This window comes from Dipodomys merriami, unplaced genomic scaffold, assembly GCF_024711535.1.
Source record: "Dipodomys merriami isolate MVZ:Mamm:240054 unplaced genomic scaffold, mDipMer1.0.p SCAF_10, whole genome shotgun sequence".
NCBI lineage: Eukaryota > Metazoa > Chordata > Mammalia > Rodentia > Heteromyidae > Dipodomys > Dipodomys merriami.
The window spans coordinates 6335672-6361232 of NW_027202271.1; the positions used below are offsets into that span (position 1 = coordinate 6335672).

The following is a 25561-nucleotide window of genomic DNA, read 5'->3' on the forward strand; positions in this document are numbered from 1 at the left end:
GTAAATGACCTAAGAGACAGATCACGTGTCTAAGTCTTCACGACAGCCACATTATTTCCTAAGGTTTCTCTTCCAGAAAAACATATCTTTTGGGTCTCTCCCTTCCTCCACAGACACCTCTCCTTCCCCACCCTCCTCCCTTTTTGTGCAGTAGTGAGGCTTGAACTCAGGGCCTTGCACTATGGCTTGGCTTTTTGCTCAAATCTGGTACTCTAAGGGAACCACAGCTCCACTTCTGGCTTCTTTGCTGGTTTACTGGGGTCTCAGGAACTTTGCTGTGATGCTCAGAACTCAGCTTCCTGTGTAGCTAGGATTACAGGTTTCTTTAGCGGTCCAGATGTAAGTCATGTCTTTTTTTTTTTTTTAATTTAACCAAAAATATTTAAAATTGCATCTTCTGCCTTTGTGTTCTCCTTGGCCCCGGTTCTCATAGTTCTAGCACGGAAAACTGATGAATTTGGCTGTACCTCAAACTCCCAGGATCTGGCCTAGCGTTCACTTCATATTTTTCCAGAGTTAATTTAGTACCTCTATTGGGCAGACAACTTTTGGGCAGGCAGATAACTATCAGGGAACCATTTTATTTTCTTCTTTTACATAAGCCACAGCAACATCACAGAAAACAAGTTCCATCTGTCCATCCCCAAGCTCCATCATCTCTCCCTGTAGGGAGACTTCTAGAAGAAAGAATATTATCCTAAATGGGACCAACCGGGCAGCTCTTTCCCCCACGCCCTGGTTTCTATTCTTAGATCTGCTTTCATTTTTAATCTTCGTCCTTCCCAGACTTTAGGGGGGGCTGGTGAGGCCTGGCCGGCGGGTCCCGGAGCCGAGGGTGGCCGTGGGTCCGGGGGGAAGGGGGTTGGAGGAATCCGGATCCTGGGCTTCCTGTGCGCCCAGGCAGCCGGCGGGGATCCATTCCGAGCCGGCGGCGGCGCAGTCGCGGGTCGGATCTCCACCCGGGACTCAGGGACCGCGGCTGCGGCCAGCCCGGCCGGGCCCCTCGGGCCGCGCGCGCCCGCCCGGATGGCCACTACGGAGGCGCAGGGCGCCGCGGCTCGGTGGATCCTTTGGGCCGGGCGCTGAGCTGGGTTTGGGCGCGGGAGTGGAGGAAGAGGAGGAGGAGGAGGGGTGGGGGTGGGGAGGAAGCTCGGGAGGTGGAGGAGGAGGAGGGCTGGGGCGGAGGGAGGGCAGTGCGGGGCGGAGAGCCTCCGCCTTCCTCCTAAAAAGGCGGGCGTGGGTGCCCACGGGGCCCGCGGGGAGCGCGGGCTGCAGGCGGGCGGGGAGCGGGGTTAGCCGGGGTAGGGGTGGGGAGGGAGAGGCGGTGGCACCCCTATCTCCTTTCCCGGATCTCGGGGTGTGCCTGGGGACCACCATGGCTAGTGGCAGCTGTCAGGGATGCGAAGAGGAGGACGAGGAAACTCTGAAGAAGTTGCTAGTCAGACTGAACAATGTCCAGGAAGGAAAACAGATAGAGACGCTAGTTCAAATCCTGGAGGACATGCTGGTGTTCACCTACTGCGATCACGGTAATCATCAGCCTGGCGAGAGCTGCCCCTTCCCCTTCCCCGCCTCCCCACCTCCTTCCTCCTCCTGTCTTTTGCAAACTTTGCCCTTCCCTTCCCAGCCGCTGCTGCTGCTGCTGCTATATTCTCTCACCTCTTTTTCCTCAGGGCCAGAGAGGAGCTGGTAATTTCAGGAAGACCTTGAGCTCTCACGTCTTTGGTTTTCCTATTTCACACTTACACACACACACACACACACACACACACACACACACACACACACACACACACACACACACACACACACGTTGCTGTGTTGTGACTTGATCCCCCCTCCCCCACTTTCTCTTCCAGCCTCCAAGTTATTTGAAGGCAAAAATTTCCACGTGCCTCTGCTGATCGTTTTGGATTCCTATATGAGAGTCGCCAGTGTGCAGCAGGTAGAGTTGTTGTCATGTTCATGATCATCTCCTCATAAAGTGGTTATCTTCCTCTCATCCCCCTCCACCTCCCCCACCCCCTCCCAGTTCTTGTTCTTTCTGAGATTTGGTTCTATGGACTTGTGGACCGTGGTTTTAAGATGGAGCTGTTGTCAAATCATTAGCCAAGCTTCACAGAGTAAAAGGGCATGCTGTTTAGTCTGTTTCCTGATTGTCTTTTATAAGGTAACTCTGTGTGTGTGTGTGTGTGTGTGTGTGTGTGTGTGTGTGTGTGTGTGTGTGTGTGTCCTGGGATTTAAATTCAGGGCCCCAGCACTGTCCCTGAGCTTTTCCAATCAAGGCTAGTGCTCTACTACTTGAGCCACAGCTCCACTTCTAGATTTGCTGGTTAATTAAAGATAACCGTTTCATGGACTTGCCAGCTCCGGCTGGTTTTGAACTGTGATCCTCAGATCTAAGCCTCCTGATAGCTAGTATTAGAGGCATGAGCCATTGGTGCCCCGGGAGACATAACTTTTAAAAACTGACAATATAGATGGTGATAGGAGTAGACTAAAAATAAGTTGACGTTTAGTTCTGATAATGGAAAATGAGTTCGTAGTGTTTGTATCAAGCTATTCTGAGAATTTCCCTAAGGATCAGGACACCCTAGCTAGAACACTATTGCTAACGTTTGAGAAATGGCAATAATTAGCAGTCATAAAAACACAAGTGATTAACTAGAAAGATCTCATAAGCTTCATCTTATTATTCATTTTACTCTGAAGACAGATTTCTAACCTGTGCTATCTGAAGCAAGTGATGTCTTAGTATTTCTCTGTTTACATTTTATGTATTTCAATTGTTGTCATAAAAAAGAATGTAGGGAGGAAATCCAGAAATATGCTAAATACCTTGCATATCTTAGAGCTATTTAAAAAGTGATGTACAACTTTTCTGTCTAAGGTGAACACTTCCTTGGGAGCATTGTGAGATTTGGGGAACTGAAATCACTTTTGTCATCTGCATTAACAGAGGAGAATTGGCCTTTGAACTCCAAGGAGGTACCTGTAGGAAGAAAGCCATTAAAAATGATGTATTGGGAATTGACCTCTAAGCCTCCTGCTTTTTAAGCAGGTGCTCTACCACATGAGCAGTGCCTCTAGTCCTTGTGCTTTTGTTTGTTTTTCAGATAGAGGCTCATACTAACTTTTTTGCCTGTGCTGGGCTTTGGACATAATCCTCTTCACTCTGCCTCTTGAGTACTGAGATTACTGGCATACACCACTATGCCTAGACTGAGAAAGCCACAGTCAACCTGTCTCTTTGAGAAAGCCTGTTTCTTAATACTCACTTAAGAGGCTAGATACTTTTATCTCATTTTCTAAGTTGGTGCTTATCTCTCATTATATCTGCTCTTCTTATCTCCGTCTATAGATAAATCTAGCCTACGTGAACCATACAGCTACCTTTTATATTATTTTTTTCCTTTGGAGACAAAGTTTCACAATATAATCCAGTTTAGCCTGGAATTTGTAGTCTTCCTACCTCAGCTCTTAAGGACTGGGATTACAGGCATGACTTGCCCTACTCACCTCTCGTTTTCTTTTATATGAGAGCAATACTTTTCCTTTCCTTCAACTTTTTCTTTCCTTCCTTCTGTCTGATTTTCAGTCTGCTGTCAAACAAAAACCCAAGAGGAAGATGGAGGTATGGCAAAGACACCATTCTTTTTAGCCCTCAAAAAAATATGCAGTTTCTTCATGGAATATGAGTCATTTTTTCAGGCCTTGGCCTATTGTGCTGTTTCCTCTCCACCCACATCATTCTTACTTGCCTCTGCTTCATGTTCGCAAGTGCCTGGCTGGATCTGGTTCCTTGCTGGCTCCTCTTGCTTGATACTACTGATGCGAGTTGGGCCCTGGGGATGCTTTGGTCTTTAGATTCCAGGGGACAGAGAGCCACACTTTAGAACCCAAAAGAACTTACCACCTACTTACTGTCTATTTCTTCTTTTTCTGGACTCAGGATTGAAATCCAGGGCCTTGCATGTTACTAAAGTAGGCATTGTAGCACCAAGTGATATCCCCAGGACCTCCAATTTTTAATTGTAGAAAACTGCCCAAGTCTCAGCTCTATTGTCTGAAGTAGTTATAAATAGTAGTCATTCCGAATCCTTGCCCAGAAGGAAACAGAGGCAAAGTAAGGCTGAAATTAAGAATAGGTTTGTATGTGTGTGTGTGCCTGCACCAGTCCTGGGCCTTGAACTCAGGGCCTGGATGCTATACCTGAGGTTTTAATGCTCAAGGCCTACACTCTACCACTTGAGCCAAAGTGGTTAATCGGAGATAAGACTCTCACAGGCTTTTCTTTATGGGCTGACTTTGAACTGTGATCCTCAGATCTCAACCTCCTGAGTAGCTAGGATTACAAGTGTGAGCCACAGGTACCCAGTTTAAGAGTAGTCTTTTGACTTGGTGATTTAGTGGAATAAAATTAATATTTCTGGCCTTATTAGATGTGTGTATCTTCAGCAGGTATTATACATATTACATCATTTGATTCCCTTCTGGAATTCCACTATACTCTCTGAAATCTTGGTGATATTTTACCCTCTTAGGGACTCAGTGAGAGTGTATGACCTCTTGAGCTTATGATAGAACCAGGACTGAAGTTTTCTTGTGCCTACCAAGCCTCTTTCCACCACAGTCAGCTAGCTGCTGTATTCACAAGCTTTCAGTATAAGCAAGTAAATTATACAGAGGTAAATTATACCTTGGCCATGCCATGTACAATGACTGACATCAATATTAATTGAAGGGATATAGAAAGGAATTTCTAGTGTGATAGGGTAAATTAGACTTTACCAGAGAACCATGCAGATATCCAGGTGCAGAAAAGAAAGACAGGTTTATTGCCAGGAAAGGGGGCTGGCAAGACTCATTCTCACAAGGGAGAAGTGAGAAGTACCGGCTATTGTCTGAGGTGACCTATATAACCTAGGAGGTTTAGGAGGGGCTAGAAGGGGCTAGGAGGCAGAGACACTGGTGTGGATGTGTGGGCCAGGGGCTTCATCATGGAGGACTAGAATGTATGGCTGCTGTCCAAATAGTAGATAAGGGTCCTGCAGCTGCCCAGACCTGAAGGTCAATCTAAGGGGCTCCTGTTGCCTTCTAAGGTGCCCCAGAGAAGGGCCTAGTATTGCCTAGGAAGGGAGCATGCTAAGCTGTGGAGAGGGAAAGGAGTGTGCTAAGCTATGGGAAAGGAGCTCATTTCACTAACATAGTGTGATTGTGTGTGTATGTGTGCATGTACACTGGTTCCTAGCCTGTGGCCTGAACTCAGGGCCTGGGGGTTGTTCCTGAGCTTTTTTGCTCAAGGCTAGTGCTGTACCATTTGAGTCATAGCTTTACTTCCTGCTTTTTGATGGTTAACTGGAGGTAAGAGTCTCATGGATTTTCCTGCCCAGGCTGACTTTGAACTGTAGTCCTCAGATTTCAGCTTCTTGAGAAGCTAGGACTCTAAGCAGGAGCCCCCAGTATCTAGCCTCTAATGAGATTTTAATATTCCATTTGAAAGTAGATTTTGTCCCCTTAAATTTCTTCAAATTAATGGTGTGATTAGTATAGGTATCCTTTAAGGCTTTGTATATCTGATTAGCTGACAGGACTAAATTAAAACCTCTTGAAAATGGGCAGCTATGGCTCAGGGATAAAACACTTGTGTAGCAAGTGCTAGACCTTGATTTTTAAATCCTAGTACAGTTACAAACAAAATATTAAAAACAAACAATAAGAATGAAGTAATAACAATAAAAACTCTAGCTGAGCCAGGCATAACGAGGCTTATATCGTTAATCCTTTTTACTCAGAAGGCCAAAATGTGAGGGTCCAAGTTCAAAGACAGCCTGGGCAGATAAAACCTTGAGACTCTTATCTCCAATTATTTAGCAAAAGGCTACATTTGAGGTGTGGCTAATGTGGTAGAGCACCAGGTTTGAGTGAAAAAGCCACTCAAGAGCAAGAGGCCCTGAGTGAAAGCTCAAATGCTGGAACAAAAAACTAACAAGCAAACAAACAAACAAAATCTCTCTAGATGTATTTGAAGAGTAAAAGTGAGTTTCTCTTCATAAGTACATGTTAAAGTTTGTTTCCAGAAGTTATGTAACAGGATATTCCAGACTCTAAATTTTGACTTTCAAAGTCTTTTTTAGTTTATGAATACTTCTTTGTAAATGACAGTCTTCAGTGAATTTGGTAGTTAGACTGTCATGTACCTTTCTCATCTATCTGCCAGCCATTATCTCTCTCCTCCTCAATTTTATTTTTCTTTCTCCACAGCAGAAAGGGAGCAAACTAAATGATAGAGGCTAAATTTTCCTTTCACCCATAGACATTTTCCCCTGGTGCATGAATGAAATGCTTAAGTTTAGAGGATAATTACAATAATGAACAATTCCCAAGTGTGTTGTAACTAGGTAAGGTGGGAAATTTCCTCTTTGGAAGATGAGCCTTCAGCTAGATAGATGAATGAACCAATTGGTACCTCTGCTTTGTGTTGGCAAGTTCTATTTCATCTTAGAAGCTGCCCAGGGTCACGAAAAGTTCAGGTGTTTGAATCTTTTTTTCTTTTTTCTTCTTTGCAAATGATTGGGGCGGGAGCTTTAGCCACCCAAACACAGCAGGTTTTCCCCTTAAGTCAGCCACATAGGAACACACCTGAGTTTAGCACCCTCTGTGATTCCAGTCTCCCAATCACCATCTCTTCACGATGTTGTCTTTTTAAGTACTGGGAGGTAAGAGAAAATCTCAATGTGATTTGTGAACCCTCAAAAATAGCCGGTTACTATGACAGCTGAATTGTCACTATCTGTTCAGTGTCTGTGGAGGAGTAGGTCTTATTTAAACATAGCTTCTACTTAAATAAAGCTGTTAGAAATGGCTGCCTTCATTTTTTTTTTCAGTTCAGTGTATCAGTTTATGAGTACAATGCATCTTGATTGATGCAACCCCATAATGGTTGCCTTTTTAAAGCAAACTGAATTTATTGAAAAGGAAATAGGATAAAAATCATGGTTGGTCTGAAAATGATACGGAAAAGAGATTGTACAGGTTCTCATCTTTGTGAGGAATTCTTATTTACTTCTGGAGACAAGAATCTTGTGCTGCTGTGCTTTATTGAAAAGATCTAAATTCCTTCCTTCTTCCCTCCTTCCCTCCTTGCCTTCCTCCTCCTTTCCTTTCCTTTATTTTCCTTTCCTTTATTCTCCTCTCCTCTCCTCTCTTCTCTTCTCCTCTCTTTTCCTTTCCTTTCCTTTCCTTCCATTTTATGCCAGTCTTAGGCTTGAACTTAGGACCTGGGCACTGTCCCTTATCTTTACTGCTCAAGGCTAGCACTCTACCACTTGAGCCACTTTTAAAAGTCCACTTCGGACTTTTAAAAAACTAACTGGAGATAAGATTCTCATGAACTTTCCTGCCCAGTCTGGCTTTGAACGGTGATCCCTAGATCTCAGCCTCCTGAGATTGTGAGCCAGTTGTGAGCCAGTGGCTCCTGACTTGAGATTTAAATTTTTTAGCCCTGTAATTTAGCTCTCTGAACTATCACCTCTCTGTATGTATCTGGTGGTATGTAGCAAGGGTTACCTCCTCTGAATCAATCTCTAGTCTTAGTTGTAAAACATTCTTTGAAAGTCTGCTCAATGCTAGCCTTGAGCTGAAGAGATGAGGGATAGTGCCCAGGCCCAGAGTTCAGGTCCCACAACCGGACCCCCCCCAACCCCCCCAAAAAAGTCTGCTCAAGTCATGTTTCCTCCACCTCAAGTCCTCCATTAAGTAATTCTTACTAACAGTGAGTGAGTCTTACTTTCAGGATTCACATTATATTGATACTTTTATCACACATCAAACTTGGGTTCCAAACCTAATTTTCTGTCTTTTTTGTTTTTTGTTTTTTTTGGTTGTGGGGCTTGAACTCAAGGCATGGGTGCTGAACTTTTGTGCTCAAGGCTATCGCTCTACCACTTTGAGCCATACTAACACTTCCCCAAACTTAATTTTGGTACTACATTTATGTAATAATCATATCCTTTTTGCTTTGTTTCTCTCCTTACCACATCAACTGTAAGTCTCCAATGTAATAGAAAGGATTAAGTGTGGTTTTAGACAGCATAAAGAATGGGTTAAATTTAACCTTGTTGGAATTAGGATCTTCCCTCCCCTCCAACCCATGAATAACAGTGACTTGGTCTGGGAATGTGGCTTAGTGGTAGAGTGCTTGCCTAGCATGCATGAAGCTCTGGGTTTGATTCCTCAGTACCACATAAACAGAAAAAGCCGGAAGTGGTGCTAGAACACAAGTGGTAGAGTGCTAGCCTTGAGCACAGAGAGGTACAGGAATAGTGCCTAGGCCCAGAGTTCAAGCCCAGGACCAGCAGAGAGAGAGAGAAGAGAGAGAGAGAGAGAGAGAGAGAGAGAGAGAGAGAGAGAGAGAGAGAGAGAGAGAGAGAGAGAGAGAGAGAGAGAGAGAGAGAGAGAGACTCATTCATGATAGCCTCATTTGTAAAAGGATTGAGTGAATTTATTTATTTATTTATTCTCTGCTGAGGGCCTGCATTTGCTAGGTAGCTGCTCTACCAGTGGAAACATGACTTTGGCCATGAAAATATAGTTGAAGTGCATCAACGAGTTCATATTTCACTTGGAAATATGAAAGATGGAAGGATTCCTGTGATCAATAGAACTTATCAGTTCCTTAATATATTAGAAAAAGGTGGGGGGAGTCACAGAGGAGGTCCACTTTTTCTCTCTATTGTGAAGTCTTTTCTGTTGCTCCTGTAACAGGACATCTCATTGGCCACTGCTGGCCTGGCATTATACAAGAAACCATCATTTCTAAAATCTACAGCCTCCTCTAATTCTCCATGACTAATAATAGCCCTTTTTTCTTATAATGAAAATCCTAACTTCTTGGAGGGGATTCTATCATGTAGACAAATGTTAGAAATGTATAATTCTATCAGTGACTCACACTTGTAATACTAGCTACTCAGGAGGCTGAGATCTGGAGGATCATAGATTGAAGCCAGTTTTGGAAAAAAAAAAAAAAAGTCCACAAGATTTCTTTTCCAAAATAGCCAGCCAAAAAGCAAGGCTAGCGGTATAGCTCATGTGGTAGAGTGCCAGCCTAGCAAGCAAGCTGAGTGAGTGCCCAGCCCCTGATTTCAATCCCTGGGACTAGCAAAACCAAAAATAACAGTACTAAGAGGTGAGTATAATCATTGTTGTACTTAAGTTTGGTATGTTCTCTAAATGATTCTTCTTTGTAGTTTATTTTGTTTTATTTACAACAATAGGCATGTCTTTTTTCTTTTTTCTTTTAATCTATTTTGATCCTGCGGCTTGAACTCAGGGGTCTGGGTGCTGTACTTGAGTTGTTTTTCTTTTTTGTTTTTGTTTTTTTTGCTCATTGCTAGTACTTTTGACCAATTATGATTTTGAAGAATTATTCCTAATTATTCCACTAAGAAAGAAGACATCCATGTTTAAATATGTTCTATTGGCATACATAAAACATATGAATATTTTCCTTTTTTGCTTGCAGGTGGGCTGGTCACTTCTGTGTAAATTAATAGAAGTCTGTCCAGATACATTGCAAAGCTTAATGGGACCCCAGGATGTTGGAAATGATTGGGAAGTCCTTGGTATTCACCAGTAAGTATGACAGATGGGTGAATAGAAATGACTCTGATTATTTATATATCCATGAGTCTTTCCCTTGATATAGTTTATTAAAAATCCAAAGTGGTTCTGGTCAAATCTCTCAGACTATAGACCCTTACCTTAAAGCAGTGATTTACAGTTATAGAGAGCTTTAAACACAAGGGGTGTGAATTAAAAAATTAACATTGGGCCAGGCACTGGTGGCTCATGTCTGTAATCCTAGCTACTCAGGAGGCTGAGAGCTGAGGATTGTGGTTCAAAGCCAGCCTGGACAGGAAAGAATGTGAGACTCTTATCTCCAATTAACCACCAGAAAACTGGAAGTGGCATTGTGGCTCACACTGGTAGAATGCTAGCCTTGAGGAAAAGAGCTCAGAGAGTGTTCAACCCCAAGTTCAAATCCCATGACCAAAATTTAAAAAAAATTGGTGGTAAAATATCAGGTGAAATTATTGTAATCATAAGAATTACATCTCTATAGATGGTTAAGTTACATATATATATATATATGTGTGTGTATGTATATATATGTATATGTATATATATGTGTGTACATATATATATATATATATATATATATATATATATATATATATATAATGTTGGTACTGAGGCTCACAGGCTTTCCTGCCCAGGGTGACTTCAAACTGCAATCCTCAGATCCTAGCCTCCTGGATTATGGACATGAGCCACCAGTGCAGATACCCACTTAAGAATTCAAACCAAGCCAGGCACTGTTGGTTTACACTTTTAATCCTAAATACTCAGGAGGCTGAAGTCTGCTGCTCAAGGTTTGGAGCCAACCTGGGTAGTCAAACCCAAGAGAACTCAGTAAAAAACCAGAAGGGGAACTGTGGCTCAAAGAGTAGAATGCTAGCTATAAGCAAAAAACTAAGTGAGAGCTTGAGGCTCTGAGTTCAAGCCCCCAAACCAGCACAAAAGAGGAAAGGAAATAAAAAGGGTGAGTAAATGTAGCCCTTATATTCAATATACATTATATTAAAAAATGAACTATAGCTGGGTGTTGTTGGCTCATGCCTATAATCCTAGCTGCTCAGGAGGCTGAGATGTGAGGATCACCATTCAAAGCCAAGCCCAGGCAGGAAAGTCTATGAGACTCTTATCTCCAATTAACCACCAGAAAACTGGAAGTGGCGCTATAGCTCAAGTGGTAGAGTGAATGTCTTGAGCTGAAGAGCTGAAGGACAGAGTCCAGGCCCAGATTGACCAAAAATAAAAATAAAAATAAAATAAAGAACTCTATTTTTGAAAAAAAAGAAAGGGAAATTGAAAAGTTAATTCTGCTAGTAGTAATGTACAAATTTATGCTTTGCTATCTTTAAATAATATTTACATATTCATATTTTTGTGATTTTTAAGCCATGACTTTTGAGAAGAAAAGAGGAAATTACCTTTCAGCACATTTCAATTTCTTTTTCTTTTTCTTCTTTCTTTCTTTTTTCTTTTCTTTTTCTTTCTTTCTTTTCTTTTATTTTTTTGCCAGTCCCTGGCCTGAGCGCTATTGCTTAAGGCTAGCACTATCACTTGAGCCATAGCTATACTTCTGGAGAGTCTAATGGATTTTCCTACCTAGGCTGGCTTTGAATGGTGATCCTCAGATCTTAACTTCCTGTGTAGCTAGGATTAAAAGTATGAAACACCAGCACCTGGCTTTCAGTCAATTTTCCTTTTTTTTTTTTTGTCAGTTGTGGGGCTTGAACGCAGGGCCTGGGTGCTGTCCCTGAGACTCTTTGTGCTCAAGGCTAGCGCTCTACCACTTGAGCCACAGTGCCATTTCCAGTTTTTGAGTGGTTAATTGGAGATAAGAGTCTCACAAGGACTTTTCTGTCCAGGCTGGCTTCAAACCATGATTCTCAGATCTCAGCCTCCTGGGTAGCTAAGATTACAGGCGTGAGCCACCAGTGCCTGGCTTCAGTCAATTTTTTTATGACCATTGTACCAGCAATGTTTTTGCAGGTTTCAATATAATGACTTTTTAAATGAGACCACTTCCTTATCCATAATTAGTTAATAATTTTCTGAAGAAATATTTGTTTTCAGAAAAATCTTTCTTAAAAGGTAACTTGCTTGCTTTAAAAAAAATATTATATCATTAAGTTTTCTCTATACCCCAAATCACCTTACCACAGAGAAGGAAATCATTAACATATTTTTATAAAATCTTACTATGTTGTCCAGACTGGTCTTGAACTCTCAATCTTTCACCTTGGCCTCCAGGATGCAGGAAATACAGGCATGCTCACATTCCCCCCCCCCTCCTCTTTTTTTTGTTGTTGGTAGTGGGGCTTGAACTCTGGGCCTGGGCTCTGTCCCTCAGCTCTTCAGCTCAAGGCTAGCTCTCTACTACTTGTGCCACAGTGCCACTTCCAGTTTTCTGGTGGTTTATTGGAAATAAGAGTCTCATGGATTTTCCTGCCCAGGCTGGCTTTGAACCGTGATCCTCAGATCTCAGCCTCCTGAGTAGCTAAGATTACAGGCGTGAGCCACCGGCCCTAGCACATTTTCCCATTTTTGATAAGTATATGTTGCTCTTTCTACCAGTTCAAGAGCCTGTTTTGAACAAAAAGCATGTTTTCAGTGAATCTGTATTGTCAATTTCAAAATAATCTCTGAAATCTTTTGAGTTAGCTCTATAGCAGATGAAGAGGAATTACCCAAAGTAAATCTATAGCCAGTACTTGGAACTTCAAACTTGGTTTGAGGAACATTGAGGGTTTCATTATCCCCTAAAGATTAGTCAATGTATAATTCCAGAGAAAGGTGGACTGCCCAGAAGGCTCAGATCTGAGGATTGTAGGTTAAAGCCAGTCCAGGCAGTTGAGTCCTTGAGACTCTTATCTCCGATTAATTACCCAAAACAAAACTGCAAGTGGAGCTTTGGCTCCAGTGTCAGAGCACTATCCTTGAGCAAATAAGCTAAGTTCAAGCCACAAGACTGGTGCATGTGTACACACACACACACACACACACACACACACACACACACACACACACACACACACGTCAGAAAAGTCCAGGAGACTCTTTTTATTAATTAAAAAAAATTTTTATTGTGAAAATACCATACCGAAGGGTTACAGTTACATGAGCAAGGTAATGAGTACATTTCTTATCAAGCATTGTTGCCTCCTCCTTTTTTTTCCCTTACCATCCAAGAGACTCTTATTTCCAGTTAATCAGCAAATAGCTAAAAGTGGAGCTGTGGCTCGAGTGTAGCAGCTGGAGTTTAGGAATAGAAATTTGGAAGCAATATATAAACTAATATTTAAAACAAAGATATTAGATGATATGTTAAAAATATTTGACAGAGAAAGGAAATGAATGAAGAAGGAAGACAAAAGCTAAGTGAGAGTGTGAGGCACTGAGTTCAAGCCCCAATACTAGCTGTGTACATGTGTGCACTTGTACACATGCATGTGCATGCACACACACACAAATACTAATGAGTGTATTCAGGAGGTTGAGCTCAAACCCAGATTGGGACAGAAAAGTCCAGAAGACTTTTATCCCTAATTAACCATCAATTAACCAGCAAAAAGCCAGAAGTAGAGCTGTGGATTAAATGGTAGAGCACCAGCTATGAGTGAAAAGCTAAGGGACTGCACCCAGGTCCTGTTTATATTAATAATATGACATATAATATAGAAAAGGTAAATTATATAACATATAAAAGATAAATCATGTTATATGTGCTATATAGGTAAATATTAAAAATAAATTAGATACATTGCAAAATTTTAGATATTACAAAACATGTTAATATAACTTTCATTTTATCTGATTTTTTATTTTAACTTTTAGACTGATTCTTAAAATGCTAACAGTTCATCATGCTAATGTAAACCTGTCAACAATTGGACTGAAGGCCTTAGAGCTCCTGCTAACTTCAGGTAATAATTTTTATATTTTTCAATGTTGATTCAGAAATATTAAAGATTTAATAAATACACCATTATTTTGTTAAGACTCATGAAACATGTAACCTAAAGATCAGCAATTTCTAAAAATCTTCCTTCTTCATTCATTTCCTTTCTCTGTCAAATATTTTTAACATATCATCTAATATCTTTGTTTTAAATATTAGTTTATATATTGCTTCCAAATTTCTATTCCTAAACTCCAGCTTTTCACCCCAAATCTGATCTTATTGCTTGATGGCCATTCATAGATTTGCTACTATTAAATCAATCTTTCTCTGTCTCTTTTCCTTCCTCCCTCCCTCCCTTCCTTCCTTCCTTCCTTCCTTTTTTCCTTCCTTCTTCTCCCTCCCTCCCTCCCTCTTTCTTTCTTTCCTTCCTTCTTTCCTTCCTTCCTTCCTTCTTTCTTTCTTTCTTTCTTTCTTTCTTTCTTTCTTTCTTTCTTTCTTTCTTTCTTTCTTTCTTTCTTTCATTCTTTCTCTCTCTCTCTTTCTTTCTTTCTCTTATCTTTAACGTGCTTTCTATAATATATGTTCTAAGGTATGAATATAGCATATAAATTCAGCTTGTTTTTTCTTGCTTGGACTCAGGGCTTCCTGCTTGGCTTTTTTGTTTAAAGCTCACACTCTACTGCTATAGTCACAGCTGTGTTTTGAGCTTTACTCTATAGACTTTTCTACTTAGGCAAACTTCAAACCTAAATCCTCAGATCTCAGCCTCCAGAGTAGCTTGAATTCAACTGACTCCTAATGGCAGTATTTATGTATTGATTAATTTTTGCCAGTTCTGGGGCTTGAACTCAGGACCTGGGCACTGTCCCTGAGCTTCTTTTGCTAACGGCTAGCGCTCTACCACTTGAGCCTCAGCACCACTTCTGGCTTTTTCTGTTTATGTGGTACTGGGAAATCGAACCCAGGCTTCATGCATTCTAGGCAAGAACCCTACCACTAAGTCACATTCCCAGCCTCCTAACTGAAGCATTTAAAAAGTGGAGTCTGGAAGATGCCAAGTTTCACATGTAAAATGCTTTTTTAAGCTCAATCTTTGATAAGTGTTGGTGGCTTACTTCTTGTAATCTTCACTACTTAAGAGGCTGAGATTGGGGCTGGGAAGGTGGCTCAGTGGTAGAATGCTTGCCTTGCATGCCTGAGGCCCTGGGTTCGATTCCTCAGCACCACATAAGCAAAAAGAAAAAAGCCGGAAGTGGCGCTGTGGCTCAAGTGGTAGAGCACTAGCCTTGAGCTGAAGAGCTGAGGGACAGCACCCAGGCCCAGAGTTCAGGCCCCATGACCGGACTCCCCCCCCCCCCCCCCCAAAAAAAAAGAGGCTGAGACCTGAGTATCATGGTTCAAAATCCATCCTGGGCATCTCTTCAATTACACAGTAAAAAGCTGGAAGTCATAGAGCCCAGCCTTGAGGGAAAAAGCACCGGGACAGAAGCCAGGCCCTGAGTTTAAGCTCCAGTACTAGCGCGGGTGCATACACACACACACACACACACACCCTCAGCACCGCACACACACACACACACACACACACACACACACACACACACACACACACACACACACACACACACACACACACACACACACACACACACACACACACACACACACCCCTCAGCACCGCCTTACCTCTCAAAAAAAAAAATAAGGAGCCAAAACTTAATCCTCAACCATTCTTTTGAAATAATATTTTAGGTCTGCTTTCTAAATGAGAAACAGAGGAGCAGGGAGTGCCAGGGATTGCCTTAGCCACTACGTGGTAGAAGCAGGCTCTGGTTCCACACTGTCAGTTCCACTGCTGCCTGACTCTTCGAATGCTAATTGCTGTGGACATAGCTGAGCTGCCCTTGGGGTCATGCTGGGTACTCAGAAGAAAGGTTGCTTATGGGGGACCTAATCTGGAGGGGCTGGAAGGATTTTCTTCAACATAAGGATTTTGTTCAACATCTACCATTGGGCAGAGCTGCGAGGGCAGCTATGAAGTGATCATGAGAGGATGGAGAGAAGGGTGAGGAGACTTCAATCATCAGTGGCACTGCTGATGAATCCCCTAAACAATGACGAGGGCCAAGCATCAGTGGCTCACACCTGTAATCCTAGCTATGCAGGAGGCCGAGATCTGAGAATCACAGTCACAAGCAACCTTGGGCAGACACGTTCCCATGAGACTCTTCTCTCCAATAAATCACTCAAAAAAGCCTGAGTGGTGTTGTGGCTTAAGTGGTACAGCTCTAGCCTTGAGCACAAAGAGGACAGCACCCAGGCCATGAGTTCAAGCTCCAGGACTCACATGAACAAAGTAATAATAATGAGGAAAAAGATAGTAAAAGCCAGGGTCTAAAAACAGATAGGAAAAGTCCAATGATACAGCCATTTCACCATAGTCTTTTACTAAAATACTCAATGGCATGCATGAATTAGAGTTTTGCGCTAAGTAGGGTTTTGTGTGTGTGTGTGTGTGTGTGTGTGTGTGTGTGTGTGTGTGTGTGTGTGTTGGTCCTGGGGCTTCAACTCAGGGGCTGGGTGCTGTCCCAGAGCTTTTTTGCTCAAGGCTGACACTACCATTTGAACTATAGCTCTACTTTCAGCGTTATTTTGGCAGTTAATTGGAAATAAGAGTCTCACAAACTTTCCTACCTGGGTTGGCTTTGAACCACAATCCTTAGGATCCATGATGCTGTGTAGCTAAGATAACAGACGTGAGCCTTGGCACCCAACTGTACTAAGTAGTTTTAACCATGGTTTACTTCAACCCCCCATTCTTGAGAACTTTTAGTTTTGCTTCATTCTTCATTTATGAAAGGTAGAAAGGAAGTTTAAGAATTAAACAAACTCCCAACATCAGAATAAATGAAAGTCAACAGCAAGCAGACAGCTAGGATATTTGATGGGTGTTTTGAAAAGATTACAGTTATTTTCATTTCTATCACTTAATGATGCCTTCTAGGGGCATGGCTTCATTTCTCTTTGTATTAAAGAATTAAAAGGTAGGAAAGTATATAAAGCAGACAGAACAAGTTTTATTTGAAAGCAAAAATACTATGTAAAGAGAGACCCAGACCCAGGATTCCAATAGAGTCTTCTTGGAGTGTGGCTTTTATCATAGGGGCTCCTCCAATAGCTGTGCCCCTGGGCTTTGCTAATTACTCAATGCCTTGCATATGTATCGCCACCTGGCTGCTTTTATTGGTTGAGCAGAAACCCAAGGTGTTATGGGAAGAAGAGTTTGAGTGTGAGCCCAGGGCATTATTGAAAGAAGAATTCAAGTGGGAACCCAAAACATCAGAAGAAGAAGCATTGGAGCAGGATCCCAAAGCTTTGTGGAAAGAGAAAGTGTCATGACAGGCCATAGATTATCTTTATGTGTTATGTCTGCCATTTTTGTTATTGTTGTTTTTGTTGTTATTGTTTGAGACAGGCACTTGAAATTGGCATCTGATGCTTTCGCTCATTGCCTGGCACTCTACTACCCGAGTCACACCTCCAATGCTATCTTTATCCCTATCTAACCAATCTGAATTTTGAGCCACTAGAAGAATTTTACATTTGTTTTTGGAGTTCATATCATACACTGACATAGAGGTTGATTTGTGAATCAGTTTTATTGCCTGGGTATTAATTAATCAGTACTATATTTAAGCACTTAAGTGCTCAAGGCTAGAACTCTACAACTTGAGCCATGGCACCACTTCTGGTTTTCTGGTGCTTAATTGGAGATAAGGGTCTCATGGACTTTCTTGCCTGGCTGTCTTCAAACTGTGATCCTCGGATCTCAGCCTCCTGAGTAGCTAGGATTACAGGCGTGAACGTCCAGTACTGGCTTCAACAAGATTTTAAAGACATTTGGATGATATCACTTGGAGGAACTGAGCAATGAGTTGATTTATTAGTTAGCCAGACAAAGAGAAGAAAAAGGAAGGATGGATCACAATAACTTGGTAGTTTTCCTATTGGATGAAGAGATTGTAGGAGAAGGTAAGGGTAGCTGTGGGAGTGCTTCAATAGTGTTTCTTCAGTGGCATGTACCACCACAGCATCATAGAGCCAGGCACTGGTGGCTCACACCTGTAAACAGAGGTACTCAGGAGACTGAGATCTGAGGATCATGATTCAAAGCCAGTCCAGGCATGAAAGTCTATGAGTCTCTTATTTTCCATTAACCAGCAAAAAGCTGAAAGTCGAAGTCGAAGTGGCTCAAGTGGTAGACTGTTAGCCTTGAGCACAAAAGCTCAGGGACAGCTTCCAGGCCCTGAGTTCAAGCCCCAGGAAGGGCATAAAATAAAAAGAAAAGACAAAAAATTCAGAAACCACTCAGAGTCCTCATGTAACCATAAACACCCCAAATGTTAAAGCAAATATTTTCTCTTTGAAATAGGCAAGATCACATTGCTGATTCTGGATGAAGAAAGTGATATTTTCTTGTTAATCTTTGATGCCATGAACACATTTTCAGCCAACGAAGAGGTCCAGAAACTTGGATGCAAGGCGTTACATGTGCTGTTTGAAAGAGGTATTTAAGAGTGTCAACTTCCATGTACTCAAATGTATATTTAAAAATAGCTTTTAGTAGGAAAAAAAAGTAGGATGTAAGTATAAGCCTGAAAAAAGAACTCCCAAAATCATACTATGTATTAATGCATGGGAGTGTTCTGCCCAGGGTAGGTAGTGAAGTTAATTTGGAATTACTGTGTTTCTATAGAGTGAACTTCATTCCTGGGTTATAAATCATGCAATTGTAGTCTACTTTCTTCCATTGGAGCAAGGCCTAAGATTGACTTTGAAAACTAGATTGTAGTTGGGCATTGGTGGTTTAAACCTACTAGCTGCTCAGGAGGCTGAGATCTAAGGATCAAGCCAGCCTAGGGAAAAAAGTCTGTGGAGCTCTCATCTCCATTAAGCAGCAAAAAGTTGAAACTAGAGCTGCCGCTCAGGTGGTAGAGGGCCAGCCTTGAGTAAAAAAGCCAAGTGAGAGAGTGAGGCTCCAAGCTCAGGTGCCAATGTCTGTCCCCCTTCCAAAAGAAAGGTAATTAGATTGTTGTGTGTTAAAAAATGGATATCTGTGGACCTGAGTGTAGGTTAAATTGGGATTTATATTGAGTCACCACCAGTTTAAACTCTGCTAAGGGCTTTGTGTAAGAAGCCAGGAAGTCATACAAGGTCCCTTAGGAAAAAGACTAATATGTATGTCATTGCATAGATAACAGATGATCATGTCATTGTGGAGTTGGCTAGGATCTTTGTTCATTCCTTCCATTGGCTGGAGGAGGAAATGGGGCTGAGAAGTCAGCCACTGGCCTGAGGGTGGCTGGGCTACTTACTGGATACTGTTGCTGCCTTTTGAGAAACCTTTTTGTAACACCATGAGAACCAGTGGTGCTGTTGATTTCTGGCAGCTCCAGGAGTGAGGTAGAGTACCCAATCTTCGTTAATCCTCTTCGTTTTTCCAGTAAGATTTTCATCAGCTTATAGGTAATTATAATCCATTCAGAAAATGGATGAAAGAGCTGGGTTACATCTGTAATCCCAGCTACTCTGGAGACTGAGATCAGAGGATTCCTGTTCAACGCCAGTCTAGACAGCAAAGCCTATGAAACTCTTCTAATTACAATTAACCAGAAAAACAAACAAACAAACAAATAAATAATAGCTGGAAATGGAGCTGTGACTCAAGTGGAAGATACCAGCCTTGAGTTACAAAGCTTAGTGGTAGCACCCAGGCCCTGAGTTCAAGCCCACTTACAGGAAAACAGAAACAGATACAAAAAAAGAATGAAAGTGGATAAAAGGGAAATTCTAAAATTAATATATGTTTACTCTTTCCTAAAGATCCTATGTTTACTTTGTGATAGCGTTTTTATTTTATTTTTGGTTCCTGGGCTGGAGCTTGAATTTTGGGCCTAGAACCCTTGCTTGGCTCACTTGGCTTGCTTAGCTTTTTCCCTTAAGCCACAGGTTTTGGTTTTTGTTTTCTTGGTTAATTGGAGGCCAGTCCCAGATTTGTCTGCTAGGGCTGGCTTCCAACTGTGATCCTCAGATCTCAGCCTCCTTAGTACCTAGGATTACAGGCTTGGGCCACCTTGCCCAGTTGGGGTCCTGTGTATTTGTCAAGGGATTAGCCTCACATTTGTTTTTTTGCTTTCTTTCTGGCTGAGAAAAGAGATAAGCAGGTTGGTTACACAATTTCTTGAGATAAAAATACACCCTTTGCTTTGGAGAAGCAAGTAAAGAAAGTTTTTGATAAGGATTAAGAGGATAAGGATTGAGTCCTATGGTCCTGCACAGTCTGTCACCTTCCTGGTTGCAGTTCAGGAGCACATTCTCTTTCCATAAGAAGAGTTATCATTACATTACATTACATTAGTGTCCTTCCAGGACATATGAAGATAGACCAGGGAATATTGTTGTTGTTTTTAAATTGTGTGTGTGTGTGTGTGTGTGTGTGTGTGTGTGTGTGTGTGTGTGTGTGTGTGTGTGTGTGTGTGTGGCCTGTGTTGGTGCAAGTGATGGGGTTTGAGCTCAGGGTCTCTTGCTCTTGCTTGGTTTTTTGTTCAAGCCTAGCACACCTACACTTCTGGCTTTTGGAGATAAGAGTCTCCAAGATCATCTTCCCCCTCAGCCTCACCCCTGCTGGCCTCCAACCTTGGTCTTGAGATCTCGGACTTGTGAGTAGCTACGATTATAGGTATGAGCCATCAGTGTCTGACAGGGTCAAGAGAATGTCAAACAGAAAAATCTTAATAGAAACACCATCACTATCAAGATTATGGTAATTCTAAAGGTTGGGTAGAAAACTTTCTGATTTTTTCCTAGGAATATCAAATCTCCCCAACCACTAGTTTAGCTAATGGAGTTAATTTTTGAGAGTTAATAAAGTTAATTTTCAAAACATGATTTGGGCTGGGTGCTGATGGCTCATGCCTGTAACTAGCTATTCAGGAGGCTGAGATCTGACTGAGGATTATGGTTCAAAGCCAGTCCAATTACTTTAAGTTAAACACCAGGAAACAGGAAGTAGAGCACTAGCCTTAAGCAAACAAAAAACTCAAGGATGGAGGATAGTGCCCAGGCTCTGAGTTCACGCCCCACCAAAAACAAAAACAAAAGACAAACAAACCCTCAAAATCCCCCCAAAAAACAAAAAGCCCCAAATAAAATCAAACCCATGATGTGGAAGCTACTCTAAATAAAAAAATGGTATGGTATTTCACTAATTAAAAGAATCTAGCTGGATGCTGGTGGCTCCTGCCTATAAATCCCATCTACTCAAGAGGCTGAAATTGAAAGGGCTGTGGTTTGAAACCAGATCATGCAGAAAAGTCTTTGAAACTCTATCTCCAAACAACTAGCAAAAAGGTGTATTGGAGGCAGGACTTAAATGGTAGACAGCTAGCTCAACAAGCAAACCAAGTAAGATCAAGGCCTTAAGTTCAAATCCCAGTACCAGTAAAGAATCTAATGTATTTCACATTATGTCTTATGGACACATTGGTATAAAATTGAAAAAGAATATTAATGTTGGCCACGAAGAGTGCTGCTTTCTCTGATGTTTTTGTTAAGCACCATTCTCCAGCTAAGTGAACCACATGTTTTTGAAATTTTCACAAAGAAAGGTTGTACAAGTGGTATTGCATGAAACTGCAGAGCTTCTGCATGGCAAAGGACATAGCTAGCAAGATCAATAGAAAGCCCACAGATTGGGAGAAGATCTTCACTAGCTATACAATGGACAAGGGTCTCATACCTAAAATATACCTAGAACTCAAAGAATTAAATCCCCCAACAACAAATCCTCAAAAAAACAACTGCCCGATTAATAAATGGGCTAAAGACTTAAAGAGAGACTTCTCTGAGGAGGAAATAAGAATGGCCAATAGACACATGAAGAAATGCAAGTCAAAACAACATTGAGATACCACCTCACTCCAGTTAGAATGGCTATAATCAAGAACTCTAATAACAGCAGATGCTGGAGGGGATGTGGCCAAAAGGGAACCCTACTGCATTATTGGTGGGAGTGCAAACCCATTCAACCACTTTGGAAAGCAGTATGGAGGTTCCTCAAAAGACCACATACACATAGAGCTCCCCTATGACCCAGCAATACCACTTTTGGGCATTTACCCAACTGATCACAAACAAGACCATACTAAAGCTACCAGCACAACTATGTTTATTGCAACATTATTCACCATAGTTAATAAAATAATTCCAAATGGAAGTTACTGACTTATTCAAAAGGCTTAAGTCATGAAAATTAATAGTGATTATGCTTTTTTGTTGTTTTTTTTTTTTTTTTTTTTTTTTTTTTTTTTGGTGCGGGTACTGGGGCTTCACTCCAGGGCCTCCAGCTCTTGCTTAGCTTTTTTGCTCAAGGCTGGCATTCAACCTCTTGAGCCATATATCCACTTTTGGCTTTTTGTGGTTAATTGGAAATAAGAGTCTCTGAGATTTGTCTGCCTAGGTTGTCTGCTCTTCAGATCTCAGGCTCATGAGTAACTAGGATTAGAGGTGTGAGCTACTGATACCAAGCTCATGAACATGTTATTTGAGTAAATGTCCATATTATTCTAAACATTACTCAATAATGTTGTCCTTTTTTTTTAGTGTCTGAGGAACAATTGATTGAATTTGTTGAGAACAAAGATTATAGGATATTGTTAAGTGCATTACAAAACTTCAAAGGTGAAGAGGAAATTGTGCTCCATGTACTGCACTGTTTGTATTCTCTAGCAGTTCCTTGTAAGTATCCTATAACGTGATTGCTTTTCTGTATGTGAAAAAGTCACAGGAAGTCTTCTTTTAATGTATTTTGGAGATTTTATTACTTAGCAACTTGTCGATGCTAAACTCCTTCATTTACTCATTTAATTAATATTTCTATATATTGGGACCATGTTTGTTGCTTTTTCAGAGTTCATGGTAAGTGTTGGATACAGATGTGTGCCTAGGTGATTGCAATGAGTCACACAAAAAGGCAAAGGAAAGCAGAAGTACATAGTTAGGAAAACAAAGAAGTGAAGCAACATCTCTTGGAAGAGACTTGAAGAGAGCTTTGTGTGGAAGGAGGTATGAGGTGCAGAAAGAGATTGCATAATGCATTCACAAAGATGAAAATGGCTTGGTACACTGACTTTATGAAGTGTGCATGTATGGGCTCATATGTGTGTGTGTGTCTAAATGCATTCATGTGTACAAACAATTGCTTGAAACAGAAGCACAGTGAGGGTCCTGGGAAGAGTGTATGAGGTAGAATGAGGTCAGGAAGGGTGCAAAAAGCCATACGAAAGTTTGGAACTTTATTGTGATGCATTTGAGTAATTATCTGAAATCTGATACTTTTCCACACACAAAAAAGTAAAAAAGCTGAATGCTAGTGGTTCACACCTATAACCCTACCTACTTTAAGAGGCTGAGATCTGAGGATTACCATTCAAAGCCAGCCCAGGCAGGAAAGTCTGTGAAATTCCTATCTCCAATTAACCACCAGAAAATTGGAAGTAGTGCTGTGTCCCAAAGTGATAGAGCCCTAGCCTACCTGTGATAAAGCTCAGAGACATTTCCCAGGTCCTGAGTTCAAGCTCTATGACTGACAAAAACAAAAAAACAGGCTCATGCCTGTAATCCTACCTCTTCAGAAAGTTGATATTTAAGGATTGAGGTTTCCAGCTGGAGCAGGAAAGTCTGGGAGACTTTCTTTAATGAACCAATGAAAAACCAGAAGTGGAAATGTAGCTGGTAGTAGAGCAAGAGCCTTGAGTAAAGAAGCCAAGCAAAAGCACTGGGGCACAAGGCCCCAAATTCAAGCTGCAATGCTCCCTGCCCCCACATATACACAGAGAAAAGTGAAAGAATGATAAGAAAAATTTGATGTGCTTGCTAACAGTGATTATGAATGGGTTAAATAAAAATATGCTCCAGAGTCTGTTTTTATTTTTAAATGCACAAAATGACATTTCATATTTTGTGTGTACCCATGTGGGTTCACCCAGGATACACACATGCATTTAACTATTCACCCTCACATATATAAAGTTGTTTTAAAGACTCAATGAATTATATAATATGAAGGAAATAGAATAGGCCTGGGCACTTGTGGCTCATACCTGTAATCCTACCTACTCAATAGGCTGAGATCTTGAGGATTTTGATTTAACATCAGCCTGGGCAGAAAAATCCACAAGACCCCATCTCCATGTACTGAGCAAAAAGCTATGCAAGAGTCATGGTTCAAGTAGCAGAGTACCAGCTGTAAATAAGAAAGCTGAGTAAGTGCTGGAGACACTGAGTTCACACCCTGGATGTGGAAAGAAAGTAGAATAGTACCTAGTATATCCTATGTGTCCTAAAATCCTGGACTCTTCTACAATAGAATGCCATATATAGTATATATAATGTGTGTCATAGTTTTGCAAAGAAAAGTCCTGGATGGCAGACAGAAGCTTGAGAGTTTACTGTAGTACTGAGAAAAATAAATCTTCTTGTGGATGAATGCCAGTTTTTTGTGTGAGTGATGTTTAAAAAATCACAGTGTTTTCGTATCCACTGGATATTAAACATTTATAATTAGATGACATTGAAGAACAGTAACAATAACTTTACCTTTTTCTGAGTCATCCCTGAGAACAAGTAGAAAATAGCTTTCCTTGGGTTTTAGTCACTCATTATTTGTTTATTTGGGACTGGCTGCCTTTGGAATTCAATGCTTTCCACCCACATATGACATAACTCTAGTTAAAATGTGTTGATTCATAACTCAAAGGTCAAAGAAAGCAGCTGCTAAAAATGTAGAAGTCAAGAGGTTGAAACATTGATTCTTCATGGAAGACTTTGGTCTTACAGTTTCTGTGCAAATCCTATCTCCTGAGACTAATGGAGCAGATTGTCTTAAAAGGCTCTTTCCATTCATTCTATTTTTTAAATTATAAGTTTAAAATATAATCGATTGGTTTGTGTTAATACTGGATTTGAATTTAGGGTTTCACACTCTTACTTGGCTTTTTCTTGGCTTGTTGTTCTACCTGAGCCACACCTCCACTTCTGATTTTTTGCTGGTTAGTTGAATATGAGTCTGATGGACTTTTCTGCTCAGGCTGGCTTTGAACTGTGATCTTCTGATCTCCGTCACCTGAACAGCTAGAATTACAATTGTGAGTTACCAGCACCCAGAAGAAATAAAATTTAAATACTGAAAATAGTTTTGAAAAAAAATGGTTAGTTTCAGTTGGGCACAAATATAAAAATTCTAATTTTGAAGGCAGATTTTAATTTTTAGAGAATGGTTAACATTTCACTAAAAGATAAAAAAAATATTTCCTCCATGTTCAGTCACAGCTCAGATTTTTCCAGTGGGTTCTTTTCTTCCTTTCTGTTTCATTGTGTGTGTGTGTGTGTGTGTGTGTGTGTGTGTGTGTGTGTGTGTGTGTGTGTGTGTGTGTGTGTGTGTGTGTGTGTGTGTGTGTGTGTGTGTGCATGCTAGTCTAAAGGCTTGAAATTAGGGCCTAGGCACTGTCCCTGAGCTTTTGTGCTTATGGCTACACTTCCAGGTTTTTGTTAATTAATTGGAGGTAAGAGTCTTATGGACTTTCCTGCCCTAGCTGGCATTGAACTGCAATCCTCAGATCTCAGCTTTTCAGTAGCTAGGATTACAGGCATGAGCCACTGGCTTCTGGCCCTAACTCATGTGTTTACTATGATACCTCTCAGCTCCCTTTAGTTATCATGGAGCTAGCTTGATTTTAATACCTCTTTTACTGGCTGTTTTGGAGTGGAGGAGAGAAATAATTTCTTACTTTAGTAGCTTCATTATGTGACATAACCTTATTTTTTCTTGTGTTGGTAAGTAGAAATGATAGTGTGCCATTCTACAATGGCCTCTTTAGGAAATAGGCCTCCATATTTATTGATTTGAATGAATTTGAATTCATATGGCTATTTTAAACATTAATTTGTTACTTTTAAGAACCTACATTT

General features: G+C 41.1%; 1 protein-coding gene and 1 long non-coding RNA gene across 2 annotated transcripts in view; one reads left to right on the forward strand and one right to left on the reverse strand.

The window, feature by feature from the left end:
• The window catches only part of LOC138839318 (uncharacterized), an 80688-nt gene extending 78835 nt beyond the window's left edge, over positions 1-1853 (reverse strand). Inside the window, exon 1 of the long non-coding RNA XR_011375942.1 lies at positions 1660-1853. This is a non-coding gene — a long non-coding RNA (uncharacterized lncRNA). The remainder of the gene's footprint in view (positions 1-1659) is intronic.
• Lrrk2 (leucine rich repeat kinase 2) overlaps positions 1311-25561 on the forward strand; it is a 138154-nt gene continuing 113903 nt past the window's right edge. Inside the window, exons 1-6 of the mRNA XM_070038884.1 lie at positions 1311-1529; positions 1860-1945; positions 9527-9636; positions 13468-13556; positions 17967-18101; positions 22196-22330. Coding sequence (XP_069894985.1) covers positions 1376-1529; positions 1860-1945; positions 9527-9636; positions 13468-13556; positions 17967-18101; positions 22196-22330 — 709 coding nt within the window. The 5' untranslated portion in view covers positions 1311-1375. The remainder of the gene's footprint in view (positions 1530-1859; positions 1946-9526; positions 9637-13467; positions 13557-17966; positions 18102-22195; positions 22331-25561) is intronic.